Genomic DNA, 13,697 nt, shown 5'->3' on the forward strand with positions numbered 1-13,697 from the left:
ATTGCTCGACACCGTGGGCTCTGCAATGTGGAGTCCCGCAGGGTTCGGTTCTGTCTCCCATGCTTTTCAACATCTATATGAAGCCATTGAGTGCGGTCATCAGGAGCTATGGAGTGCGTTGCCACCAGTATGCTGATGACACGCAGCTCTATTTCTCCTTTTCATCCTCCTCAGGTGAGGCTGTCGATGTGCTGAACCGTTGCCTGACTGCGATAATGGACTGGATGAGAGCTAACAAACTGAGGCTCAATCCAGACAAGGCTGAGATGCTGCTGGTGAACGGTTTCCCGGATCGGATGGTGGATATACACCCTGTCCTGGATGGGGTTACACTCCCCCTAAAGGACCGGGTTCGTAGTCTGGGGGTTCTTTTAGATCCTTCCCTGTCACTTGAGGCCCAAGTGGCATTGGTGGCACGGAATGCTTTCTACCAGCTTCGGCTGGTAGCCCAGCTACGTCCCTATCTGAGCAGGGAGGACCTAACATCAGTCGTACATGCTCTGGTAACCTCATGACTGGACTACTGCAATGCGCTCTACGTAGGGCTGCCTTTGAAGAGAGTTCGGAAACTACAGCTTGTCCAAAATGCGGCGGCCAGATTAATAACGGGGACCAGGCGTTCGGAACACATAACACCTGTTCTGGCTCGCTTGCACTGGCTGCCAATATGCTTCCGGGCTAGATTCAAAGTGTTGGTTTTGACCTATAAAGCCCTATACGGCACGGGACCACAATACCTATCGGAACGCCTCTCCCGATATGAACCTGCTCGTACACTACGCTCCACATCGAAGGCCCTCCTCCGAGTTCCGTCTCATAGGGAGGCTCGGAGGACAGTGACAAGATCTAGGGCCTTCTCAGTGGTGGCCCCCGAACTGTGGAACAGTCTCCCCAAAGAGGTGCGTATGGCGCCGACATTGCTCTCCTTTCGGCGCCAGGTTAAGACTTGCCTCTTTGCTATGGCATTTTAATATGTAACTCGTTTTAGTTTTAAATTTTGTTGTAATTGTTTTTGATTTCTTGTTTTATATATGTTTATTCTGTATTTATTATGAGATCTGAGATGTTTTGTATTTTTATATTCTGTTGTTCACCTCCCAGACAGCTAATGCTAGTCGGGCGGTATATAAATCTCATAAAATAAATAAAAAATAAAATAATAATTGTTATCCTTTCGGCGCCAAGTCAAAACCTTCCTATTTTATCAGGCATTTTAGCTTTTCTTAAACATGTTTTAATTGGTTTTAGATTGTGGATTTGCATTTATATTTTTTGTATTGTTCTGTGTGACTCTATTGTATTTATTGTAATGGTTGTACACCGCCCAGAGAGCTATGCTAGTGGTGCGGTATAAAAATTCAATAAAATAAAAATAAAATAAATAAACACTGCCGTGAGGGGCCTTTGCTTCCTAACCTCTAGCAAATCATACACATAATTCCATGCTTGTAACACCTTTAGTGTCTTTGTCACCCAATCAGTCTGGGAGAGAGTCTCAAAATGATCCTAATGAGCAAGCTGAAGTCTTTTGGATTAGAAGGTGATCCATTCATTCATTTGCTCTATTTATATCCAGCTTTTCCTCCAAGGAGCTCCAGACGGTCTTCCTTGCGAGAACCCTGTGAAGCAGATTAGGCTGAGAGACCATGATTGGTCAAAGGTCACCCAGTGAGCTTCAGGGCTGAGTGGGGATTTGAACCCAGGTTTCCCCCCTAGTCTGACTCTCTAATCACTCTACCACACTGTTCTTCCTTCCACTTATTTCAGCCTCACAGCAATACTGTGAGATAGGTAAGGCTGAGAGGTAGTAACTGTCCCAAGGTCACCCAGTGAGTTTTATGGTGCAATGGGCATTTGAACCCAGGTTAGCCTATTTTGACACTCTAACCACTGCACAATACTGTGGAGGCTCTATTTCTCCAAGTAGTGTTGCTGAGATAGACTCTTGATCAATCAGCTGCCACTTTGTAGGCCACAACAATCCTTCAGGCCTTTGGAGGCTTGGAAGCTTGAAGTCTCTTTGGAGTGGGAGATGGGCCAGGGATAGAGAAACTCTCTCCTTCCACACCCCCATCTCTAGGAACTGTTGGGGACTGGACAACAGACTTTGTAATTGCCATAATTCACTCTCTTCTATGTTACCAGAGTATCCAGCTGTTTTTTGACAAATTATGTCCAATATTGGACCAGAATTTGCCTGGCCTACTGTTTTTTGTCAAATGCCAAGCCTGGTATTATAATAAGCACTCTACAAATATGGAAATAGTCAAATTCCTGCCAGAGTCACTTTCACTTTAAAGATCACGATGCCAAAGAAAGGAGGAGACAACAAGCAACTTCAGAGTCCACTCAGCCAAGAGTGCCTGATATAATAATGAGGAGGCAGAGCCGCCATTGAGGGAATCTCTTTTGAGAAGGGAGGAGGCAGGCAAGTGAGATTTGGCCTAATGGAGACAAGAGAGCTTTGTTTGTCTTTCTCCCTCTCATGCTGGCAGCTGAAATCATCCAGTTTCACAAAACACACACCCATCTTGCCATCCAGGTAAGCAAAAGACATTTTCCACAGTGCCAGCCAGGCAAGAGCACTTGAAGAGAATGGCCTGGAGGAAGGGGGTTTGGCTTCAGGAGAAACCCAAGGACTAGACAGAGAAACGGGGGGGGGGATCTCATAGAGGACACCCTCCCCTTTTCTGGGATATATGATTTGTCCTGGCCCAGGGCAGATTTTGGGGTGGGTACCCCCAGTTACTTATTTTTTCCTGTTTTTGTCTGCTTTGAATTTGCATAGATGCTCTCCTCCGTGCCCTGTGCCCAACAGAAGCTCTAGGCCAGGCGGGACACAGTGCCGTTTTGTAGAGGACACCCTCCCCTTTCATGGGGTATATGATTTGTCCTGGCCCAGAGCAGGTTTTGGGGTGGGCACCCCTAGTTACTTATTTTTTCTTGTATGTTTTTCTCTGCTTTGGTTTTGTATAGATGCCCTCATCCATGCCCTGCGCCCAAGAGAAGCTCTGGGCCTGGCGGGACACTGTGGCATCTTGTAGAGGACACCCTCCCCTTTCCTGGGGTGTATGATTTGTCCTGTCCCAGAGCAGATTTTGAGGTGGGCTCCCCCAGTTACTTTTTATGATTTTATGACATCATTATGTATTTATGATAATATCAGAAGCCTGATGATTTTGATTGCATAAATGTATTGTTATTCTTGACCGGGAGAGTCCCCCGATCATAGTGATATATCATACAGGGTACCCCAACATATACTTTGGGGTTCAGAGACATGTTAACTTTGACTTGAAGTTGCTGTAGCTGTCAACTTTTCTTCTTTTTTTAGTGTTTTGAACTTTCAAGCAAATAAGGAACTGGGAACTAGGAACCAACTTCAGCGTCGTCTTTTTGTGTGTGTGTATGGACGATTTTTTTAAGCACCTTCTGAAATTTACTGTGTAGTTGAATCAGCACAAAATACAAAGTGACAGGGCAGCAGCCAAAGAGCAGAGAAAACAGCACCTTACAATTCGCTGGTGGCCAATCATCAATCGCAGTTGAGACGTCATTCATTGGCTAAAAACCTGAAGGAGTGGCGACCTGGAGAAGCAGGCTCGCTCATTTTGCCAAAATTGCAGGGGTGCACCCCCTCACATTTGGGTATTAACTCTAGGTCAGGTAGAAAGTTGCCTTTCTTTAAAAAAAAGAAAAGGTAAGAGTCTGGACCCCCTGCTGGCTCGCTAGAAACGTACCCTTTCTTACCCCTGTCCGCGGCACTGGTTACGTTAAGAGTTCAGGGCTGAGCGGGGGACGGAAGTCTATTTAAAACCGAGCACATCGCGTCTGGCAGTGGCAGTTGTTACGATGACCGTCTCTGAGGCGCTGGAGAGCCGTCGGGTCTTGACGGGGCGCGCTTCCTTCGTCGTCTGCTGCAGTCTGGTACTGACGGCTGGCGCCCTGATCGTCTCGCTAGCGGTACTAGCCGTGATTCTGACGAGGCACCAGGAGCAGCTGCCGGGGCAAGATAAGCAACAGCAGCGTTCGCCGGCGCCACCGATTCCTCATCCCCAGGTACCACGAGAGACGGAGAGGGAGGCATGGCGGACGGAGAGAGTTCAGCTGGCCGTCTGGGTCTGCGTAGCGGCTGGTGCCGTCGCTGTCTCGCGGCCGGCCTGTCTCGACCATCTCCAAAACAAACACTGCTTGGGGAACGAACGAACACGCACTCACACAGAGCCTTTTCAAGCAGTGCTTCTCAAATGCCTCTAACGCCAATCTTCTTTCTTTTTCAGATTTATGCTCACCTGGTGCTTAAACTTCATAAAAGCTGTGAGTACCCATCTCCTGAGCATGTATGCTCCCTTTGAAGCCCTTAAGGAATACTGCGCACTAGTTCCAGGCTGTGTTAGGCATGGTTCACACACTGGTGAAATGTGCCTCCCTGCAGAATTAAGCATGAAATTGAAAATAATTGTCTGGCAATCATGTACAATATTTCATGTGCGTGCAGGTTGGTATATGTGGAAAATCTAAGTGTGAGTTTTCCATGTCACTGCCTGTGGGCCAAATAAGATATTACTTGGCAGAGGCACGTAAGAGCCTTCCAATGTCTCTTTTTTGTTTTTAGGTGGGGGGCAGTGAAAACTAGTGTAGGGGAAGAAGCCAGCATGGGGGAAGAGCCGCTGAATCCTTTCCCCTTTTGATGGTCACCTGCTTTGCTATAAATTGATGTCTTTCCCCTCCAGGTGGAAAAGCAGATCAGGGTGAGCTTGAGCAAAAAAGCAGCTGGGGAAAGGGTTAAGTAGCCCTTCTTCTCTGCAATTGCTACACTCAAACTTCCAGTCATTTTTGAAAGAAATTTGCCTATGTTTGCTCTGTAATGTCTAGATACTTCTTCAGTTGATAGAACTTTAATTGTGTACGCCTAAATTTCCAGTATGTGCTTGAAACCCTCCTGCAAACTAGTGATAATCTGTTGGCATTCTGCAGACATGGCATGTTGTCACAAATCAGCCAAGAGGGATCTCTGGACACAGCGCATGTGCTCTGCTTGAGATCATAACTGAGTGCTCTAATAATGGAATTGGACTTACAAAATACACACTTTCCCCTGACACATGCCTGAGTGAAGCATAGAAAGATCTAAGCTGGTCCTGTTCTCAGTAGTGTGCATAGGGTGAGGATCATACAGGGGAGCATTTTCAGTTCTGCAGACATGTCCTCAATGCTCCCTAAAGAATTCTATATTTATTGTGCATGCCCAGGAAATCAGTGATACAAAACTAGGCATCAGCCGCAGGTGAAAGTTTGCATGCTTCTACAGCGACAGGACAGTGGGATTTCTTAGAGCCTTTCTGCACAAATACTCATTATATATGAGTGATTTTGAGGAGAAAATGACAGGCAAGGACAATTCCTGCTTGCAGGCTTTCCACAGGCATCTGGCTGGCCACTGGGAGAACAGGATGCTGAACTATGGTGGGCCACTGGCCTGATCCAGCAGGGCTCTTATGTACTTATGTCAATACCCCTGCCTCATGGCTTCTCCACTCTAATTTTGTGCTCCATAGCTCTTACAAATGCAATTAAAACATTGTTACACTTGTTAGTTTGTAATGTCTTGCTAGTCTCCAACGTGAGACAAAAGAACAATCGCATGATGGCTATACTCTTCCTCTATGGAAGGAGGGAGTATGCTTCTGAATATCAATTGCTGGAAACTACAGGAGGGGAGAGTGCTCTTGCGCTCAGGCCCTGCTTGTGGGCTTCCCATAATGGGCATCTAGTTAGCCACTGTGAGAACAGGATGCTGGACTAGATGGGCCTGTGGCCTGGTCCAGCAGGCTCTTCTTATGTTGATTCAGGATTGCAGGGAAAGCGTAGGCACTGGCTTTAAGTCAAAGCTGCTAAGAAAAATACAATTAATTAGGATATACAAATGGAGTGTAATCAGGGGATAATGTTTGTCCACACATACCAGTCCATGAAAACATTAGCTATATCCACAGTGTGCCTCTTGTTAGATCTTTGGCTTTTTTCTTAGTTTTCAGGAGCCACCAGCACATTCTCTGGTAGGTCAGCAGTCCTTGCACATGGTCCTGGAACATCTAGTTTGGTTCTTCCCCCTTCCACCCCCATGATGTGATGAGGCAAGTGGCAAACTCTGCCTTCCCCTCCCATACCTTGGCCGACCATTCCTTTCACTTTAAATCTGTTCCTTTTTTTTTTTTTGGAAAAAAAATCTTCAGTAGTCATATGCTTCCTGAAGTGTGGAATTTTTTTTAAAAAAAAAGAGTCACAGAGAGCATACTTTACCTCAGCAGTAAGGCTGACCCAGAATATGGCTGCCGTTCCACCTCTTATGTGTGGATGGGATATCATGCTTTGCAGAAGCGTTCCTGCCTATGGGAATATTATACAAAGGATGAAATTGGGACTGATGTTGAAATCTGAACTGGATACAATTCAGCAGTCGAGGTTTTTTTCCATGGTAGAATTGCATCAAAAGCAGATAAGGGGTTCTTGCAACATACATCATGTTCCAGTAACTTCACTAGTGAACCTGGAGTTTGGAAGTACAAGACAGGTTTGGAATGGGAGAAGAACTTTTGGTGGGCATTTGTCAAGAAAACCTGAGCCCATTTGAACTTTTTTAGGTTGAAATTGAATTGCTTTGCTTATCTCTGGATAAACTGTTATTGAGCATCCCCCATTTTTAAAAAATGATGCAGCCAAGCCCTTAGAAAGCCTGTAATAGACCTGATCTACCCATGAATCAGAATGAGGTGACAGCATCTTGAGGAGGTATAGTAGACCATGCCACTTCAAGCTGCAAGTATGGGATGCCATTTTTTAATTCCTACAAATGTCTAAAAAAAACACCTTGGTGCAGGTTAGAGAACTATGGCAAAAGCTCAAGGAAAGGGGACTTTCCCTTGAAAGAAAGGATCTCTTCTCAATCGTCCCAGAGTGCAGGACATGGAATAATGGGCTCAAGTTGCAGGAAGCCAGATTTCGACTGGACATCAGGAAAAACTTCCTAACTGTTAGAGCCATACAGCAATGGAACCAATGACCTAGAGAGGTGATGGGCTCTCCAACACTGGAGGCATTCAAGAGGCAGCTGGACAGCCATCTGTCAGGAATGCTTTGATTTGGATTCCTGCATTGAGCAGGGGGTTGGACTTGATGGCCTTATAGGCCCCTTCCAACTCTACTACTCTATGATTCTATGACTTTCTTAGTAGTTCTGCCACCCTCCGAAGTGCAGGGTATGGCACCCCATGAGGGAGCTTTCTCTGTGGCAGCCCCTAAATAGTGGACCACTCTCCCTGCAGAGGTGTGTCTAGCATCTTCATTGTACAGCTTTGTATGCAGTATTTGTACATTGTACAGGTCCATATGCTGAAGATGCAACTTTTTATTCTGGCCTTTGACAGTGAAAGTATGTTATTTTGTGGAACTCAACTCTATGCTGAATTTATAGCGTTCAGTTCCATCTTGAACAGTTTTACTTCGTTTTTATCATTGTAGTGGCTTGTATCCAAATGCAGCACTAAGTAAGTTCCTTATTGGTGCAAGGATTTCCACTTGCGTGATGAGACTTTCACCCCCACGTGCATCCCTCTCCCTCCCCAAATATATTCTGGAGAATTTGGGGAACCCCAGAAGTGATTTAGGGGGCAAGGGGGGGAGGAGAGGCAGGGAAAGCCATTGCACAAACGAGAATCCATGAACTGATGGGACGCTTCCTATGACTTTTATCTGTTTTGATTACTGTATTATTGCAACCGACCCTGTGACCTTATGGTGAAGGGTTGCTAAGACATCTTATAAACAAAATAAGTACATCTTCTGTGAGATTGCCAGGAATCTGAGGGTGTATCTCTCAGGCTGCGGTACAGTATTTGTTCTTGGTGTGGCTCTGTTGGGTTCTCAGGGGACCTGGTGGGGATTTCTACTGATAATGCAAAGTAACTTATTGCTGTGGTGTCCAACAGTGATGGATATTTTCACTTGATTCCTCCCTCTGTCTGCAGCACGCATAGCAAATAGGACACTGGACTGGTGGAATGATACTGAAGGAGTACTCCTCGGCCGAGGATTTGAATCCAGCCATCAAAGGCTAGGGATTAAGCACAATGGCCTGTACTACATATATGCCCAGATTACTGCTATACATCAGCTCCCCAACATTAACGAGGAGGTGAATGTAAGCCTCATCATCAATCATCATCCTGCCACAAGGTCTGCTCCTTCCCCTATTCTGACTCTCCCTTTGCATCTGTCTCCCACTTTGAATACAACAGTTGCAGCATTCATGGCCGTCTCATCATATCGACTGGCAAATAATGATAAACTCTCCGTGGAATTAATATCAAGCAGCTCAGTTAATAATAGCTGGTTCCTTCATGACAGTGCTAACTTCTTTGGTCTCTACCAGATCCCTGAGAAGCCTAGTTCAAAAGTAATGGGGATTAATTGCTTTCCTGTTATGCATGGAATGGAGCGAAAGCAGTAAATAACTTTCGGACAATGCTTGAGACAGTTCCTCTGGCTCAAAATTCACAGCTGTATCTACTTGGAGACTCTTGCAGCTGAAGTATCTTGGGTGAAATAGGACCAGAACTTCAATGTGAAACATGATATTAAAGTGTTGTACATGGATCTGTGTGGAAACTGGGCTAAAGTGAATAATTGATATATGTCATGCTTATTTTGCACTGTGAGCCAATCTTTGTATGTGATTGGAAAGCAAACTGGGCAGGCTGATCAGCTAGAGCTGGTTTGGGGTATCTGCCTCAGAGAATGAAGTTGGGCTTGATGACCTTTGAAGATCCTTCCACTCTTATGTTGTATATCTAAATTCACTAATAGGCAAAAAACCTTGCGGTTTAAGAATGTACCTATAGCCAACAAATATTTCTATCAAACTTTAAAAAGCACGGAAATTGGGCAGCTATAGTGAATGCACCAGGGGAGCAGGAGACCTGACCTCCTCTCTGAGATACTGTACTGCCCTACAAATTTGTCAAAATGCAAACACAATTTGGATTGGTCTTTCACAGTTCAACATCATCCAGTTAGCAGCCCAGATCTCTGCTTGGATGAATGACAAAAGTGTGTATGAATCTTCAAAAGTAGTAAGGGAGCATATTGGTGATTTGCTTCCTTTTCCTCTCTGCAAACACAATACTGTACCAACAAAGTATCTAGCACTAAGTAATAGCCCAGATCTTGGCTAGAATGTTATTTGAAATGAAAAACTAATTTATATTTTAAGTAATTTATTGTTATAACATTGTATTTTATTGACATAATATTTAAACTTTGCATTGTATTTAATAGATTTATTTTGCATTGTATCACTTTCTATGTGAAAGTCCACATATACAGAAAATGAATTGCCAAGACTATGTCTAAAAGAAAGTATGGCCAATGATGTATGTATTTCCAAGGAACATGCTGTTCTCCAGACAGTAGTCTGCAGACTAGAAAGGCTCAGCAATCAAAGGAAGTTGGTGTCACAGGGCACAGAGTACATGCATTCAGGCACAGCAATATATGTTACATATTACATCAAAAATCCAAAGGAGATCCAGCAATAAAGTGTGAACTTAAATAGAATCTCTACTTCTTCTTAAAAAAAAAAAATTAAAGAAAAATAAAATTTTTATTAAACAAAAGAAAAATAATATCTATTTCTTATAGCTTAAAAAATATTTTTGGAAGGGATACCAGGGGCCAGATAAAATTTGGAACTTCCTCTAGCCCAGCCTTTCCCAACCGGTGTGCCTTCAGATGTTGTTGGACCACAACTCCCATCAGCCTCAGCCACTGGCAATGCTGGCTGAGGCTGATGGGAGTTGTGGTCCAACAACATCTGGAGGCACACTAGTTGGGAAAGGCTGCTCTAGCCTGTCAACTACTAGTTTGCCATCAATGAGCTAGAAAGTCTAGCATTCCATGTACATATTCTTTGTTTTTTAAGACTATCTGGGCAGCTTACAAACTAAGATGAAAGAATAAATATATGAAAATGAGACGCACAGAATGGATGAACAGGAATAATAAAATCATTATAGTTCCACCATAACAATGTATAAGAGGAAATAACCTAATGCCTATGTTTGTTTTCATATGCACTTACATAATAGTAAGCCCTACTAAAGTTTACTTCCAAGTAAATTCATAGAAGGGGCTGCATATTTGAAAGTGTGTACTCACTCATGAATGTTTCTGAAGAATGTAACAGTAAAAATAGAGCATAGTTATTTGCCTTAGTATAAATTCACTAATATGCAAAAAACCTTGTAGTTTATGAATGTACGTGTAGCCCATAGATATGTCTACCAAACTTTAAAAAGCAGGGGAATTGGGCAGCTATAGTGAATGCACAGGGGAGCAGGAGACCTGAACTCCTCTCTGAGATATTGGACTGCCCTACAAAGTTGTCAAAATGCAAACACAATTTGGGTTGGTCTTTCACAGTCCAATCCACTTGCTGTGTAGCTTGGAAGAATTTGGTAACATGTGCCTCTGAGCATATGGTGAGTGGTGGCAACACCTGCCATCCCCAAAGATTGAGAATTATATTTTTGTATGTTTGTTGGTGTTCTTCTTACTTTGCTTCTTTCCTTTGTTACTAATGTTTCTACAGAGAATCTAAACCAGAAAATTTCCCCCCTCCTTATTCATCCTAGAAATCTGTGTCAAATGTATTTTTATTAATTTCAAAGCCTTTTTATTGGTCATTGTCATGTGATGGTGAAGACAGCCTTTTGTGTTTTATATTGGAGGTTATGTTCTATTTCTATTTTGGGTGCATTAACAGTTGAATCTGAAACTGCAGTTTGATGTAAAATCAGACTGATTACAATATGTTGCTACTTTAGCAATGACTCTAGTTGTTGGAAAAAAGAGCATGCATGTTTTCAGCCTGCCATGTTTAAACAACTTTATTTAAGGCAAGGTGTTCACGATCAATTAATAACATAGAGCACACCTAGAATTTTGCTAGAATATATTTCACCTCCCACTGTTTTATCGTGTGCAAATTGAGACACTTCTGAGGTCCACTGGAGACTATTCTGCAGAAGTCAGTGCCATTATTCCACAATTATGTTTGGAGTTCTTTTAGTATAAATTTTGCAAAGTGTTGCTGTACTTCACATATTCATAGAAACAAAAGCAAAAGAAAATGATTTCCTATAGGAAACTTCACTAAAATTGCAAAGTAAATCAGACATATTTAAAGTGGCCATCTGAACTATATCAACTGTCTTAATAATGTTGCTTCCTCCCGGCTAAAACAAGATCAGCACAGGACATATCTTCTTTCTATTATTTGGGCTGATTACAGGTGTTGCCACCACTCACCATATGCTCAGAGGCACATGTTACCAAATTCTTCCAAGCTACACAGCAAGTGGATTGCACTGTGAAAGACCAACCCAAATTGTGTTTGCATTTTGACAACTTTGTAGGGCAGTACAATATCTCAGAGAGGAGTTCAGGTCTCCTGCTCCCCTGGTGCATTCACTATAGCTGCCCAATTTCCCTGCTTTTTAAAGTTTGGTAGAAATATCTGTGGGCTATAGGTACATTCTTAAACCGCAAGGTTTTTTGCGTATTAGTGAATTTCCTTGCTTTTTAATCTGGGAGGTAAGAAATGGGATCCTGCACAAGTTTGCTGAGAATGGATTGATCATTTCCATGCTTATTGAGTTAAGTGGGATTTACACACACACACACACACGACAATCATGCTTAGGATAGGTGAAACTGACCACAGGGGATGGGGAAGGGAGGAGGGGGGGAGGGAGGGGGGGAAAGGCAGAGGGGAGGACTGGGATGGGAGCAGGCAGGAGGGGGAGGGGAGAAGAAGGACAGATGTGGTCATTTGCATGTTTATTGAGTTCAGTGGGATTTACTCCTGTGCAATCATGCTTTGGATAGGTAAAACTGACCGGGGGGGGGAGGGAGGGAGGGCTGGAATGGGCAGGGGAGGTGGAAGAGGGGAGGGGAGGAGGAAGGGAGGGGAAGGAGGGAAAAGGCAGGTCTGATCATTTGTATGATTATTGCGTTGAATCGGATATACTCCTATGTAATCATGATTAGGATAGGTAAAACTGACCAGGCTGGGGCTCGCAACCAAGACGTCTTCTGTATCTTTCACAGTTGGGCAGGGGGAAGGGACAATTCTACCTTGTGGTTTTTCCCATTACATTGTTGCAAGAACACCGGCACTTGGCTGACTTTCTCTTCTCCTAAAGATACAGGATCATTCTCAGGCCCTGAACCTGGCAACCCTACCTCCCACCCAAATTTAAAACAAAGCTGTCCCTGGCCACATCCACACCAGGCCTCTATTACACTTTGGACAATCATTATTTATCTATTTATTTAGTGTATTTATATACCGCCCCATAGCCGAAGCTCTCTGGGCGGTTTACAATAACTAAAAACATTAAAAACAAATATACAAATTTAAAAACACATCTTTTAAAAACAATTTAAAAGAATTTATCACGGCTTCTCTCAAAGCCATGGCTCAAAGCCAATCATGGCTTCTCTCAAAGAATCCTGGGAAGTGTAGTTAGTGAAGGGTGCTGAGAGTTGCTAGGAGACGCCCTGTTCCCCTCACAGACCTTCAATCAGAGTGGCTGACTGTTAACCATTCTCTCAGGGGAATAGGAGTCTCCTCCTAGTACCCTTCACAAACTACACTTCCCAGGATTCTTTGAGGGAAGCCATGACTGTCTCAAGTGAAATCAAGTCTGCTGTGGGTGTGGCCCTCTGATTAGCCAAGCCCAGCAGCTGGGAGGCTTTTAGAACTCTGACAGTTGGTCCTTACTGAGCATGCCCCGCGTTATAATAGGCTTCCAGCCAAAATTTCTTAAATTAATTAAAAATCAACCAGGCATTTTTTTTTAACTTTTAAACTGCAGTAGATGAAGGTCAGAGTATGGGGCAAGGTCAGTATTAGGATTACAGGTACTCTGTGAACATGGCTGATTTTTAATGAATTTCAACAGATTATGAGAACTCTGGCAGAAAAAAGTCCAAAAGGGCTCTGAGGTTTTTCTCTCTTTTTAGACTTTGAACTCTCTATTCTCTCTGACTGTTTTGTGTATCACCATGAAAATTGACAGGGTTGTTAAGCAAGCGTTTCTGAGTTCAGAGCTATACGTTTTGTAAGGTTTTGTTTTGAAATGAGCTTATGGGAAGCCTCAGAATGGCATGCGGGGGTATTTTCCATTTAACATTGCGGAATGTGAAAAATCCATGCTGGCTATAGTATACAGCCACTCTTGTGGCTGTATAATAAGATTTTTACAATAAATACCTTTTGAATCTTTGCCATGTCAACCATTATATATTGATTTGCTGTTGGAAGATCCAAGACTGGCTTTGTACACCACCTAGACTGAGAACATTGCATGATAACTTGTTTCTTTATTTAGGAGCAATTGCTTTGAAAAGACATTGTGTTTGCCCCTCTGCAGGTGCAAATTTGCACACAGAGTGGAATGATTTGGGCAATCCTTCCATCTACTTCAGTGGAAATGGATGCTTAGGTTTGCATCACTGCTACCTCCCAGCTCACAAACGATAGCAAGACATGTCAGTGCAACATACTGAAACTGAGAAAACCACATCCCCATTGGGGAACATTTTCAGAAAACATCTTGGCTGTCTATCATTCA

At 43.5% G+C, this 13,697-nt stretch overlaps 1 protein-coding gene across 1 annotated transcript; it reads left to right on the plus strand.

Moving 5' to 3' along the window:
• The first annotated feature begins 2,381 nt into the window (after positions 1-2,381).
• LOC133385557 (uncharacterized) lies at positions 2,382-9,599 on the plus strand. Its single transcript, XM_061628865.1, has 4 exons — positions 2,382-2,542; positions 3,335-4,059; positions 4,281-4,317; positions 8,028-9,599. The coding sequence occupies exons 2-4, from the start codon at positions 3,853-3,855 to the stop codon at positions 8,507-8,509; spliced, it is 726 nt and encodes a 241-aa protein (XP_061484849.1). The 5' UTR covers positions 2,382-2,542; positions 3,335-3,852; the 3' UTR covers positions 8,510-9,599.
• Positions 9,600-13,697: the final 4,098 nt, after the last annotated feature.

This window comes from Rhineura floridana, chromosome 1 (genome assembly GCF_030035675.1).
Source record: "Rhineura floridana isolate rRhiFlo1 chromosome 1, rRhiFlo1.hap2, whole genome shotgun sequence".
In the NCBI taxonomy this organism is placed as follows: Eukaryota; Metazoa; Chordata; class Lepidosauria; order Squamata; family Rhineuridae; genus Rhineura; species Rhineura floridana.

Excerpts from the sequence above, each read along its gene's own strand:
- LOC133385557 (XM_061628865.1), top strand. The coding sequence starts at position 3,853 with ATGACCGTCTCTGAGGCGCTGGAGAGCCGTCGGGTCTTGACGGGGCGC. Across the intron at positions 4,060-4,280 it reads CACCGATTCCTCATCCCCAG|ATTTATGCTCACCTGGTGCT; the intron begins GTACCACGAGAG and ends TTTCTTTTTCAG. Across the intron at positions 4,318-8,027 it reads GCTTAAACTTCATAAAAGCT|CACGCATAGCAAATAGGACA; the intron begins GTGAGTACCCAT and ends CTCTGTCTGCAG.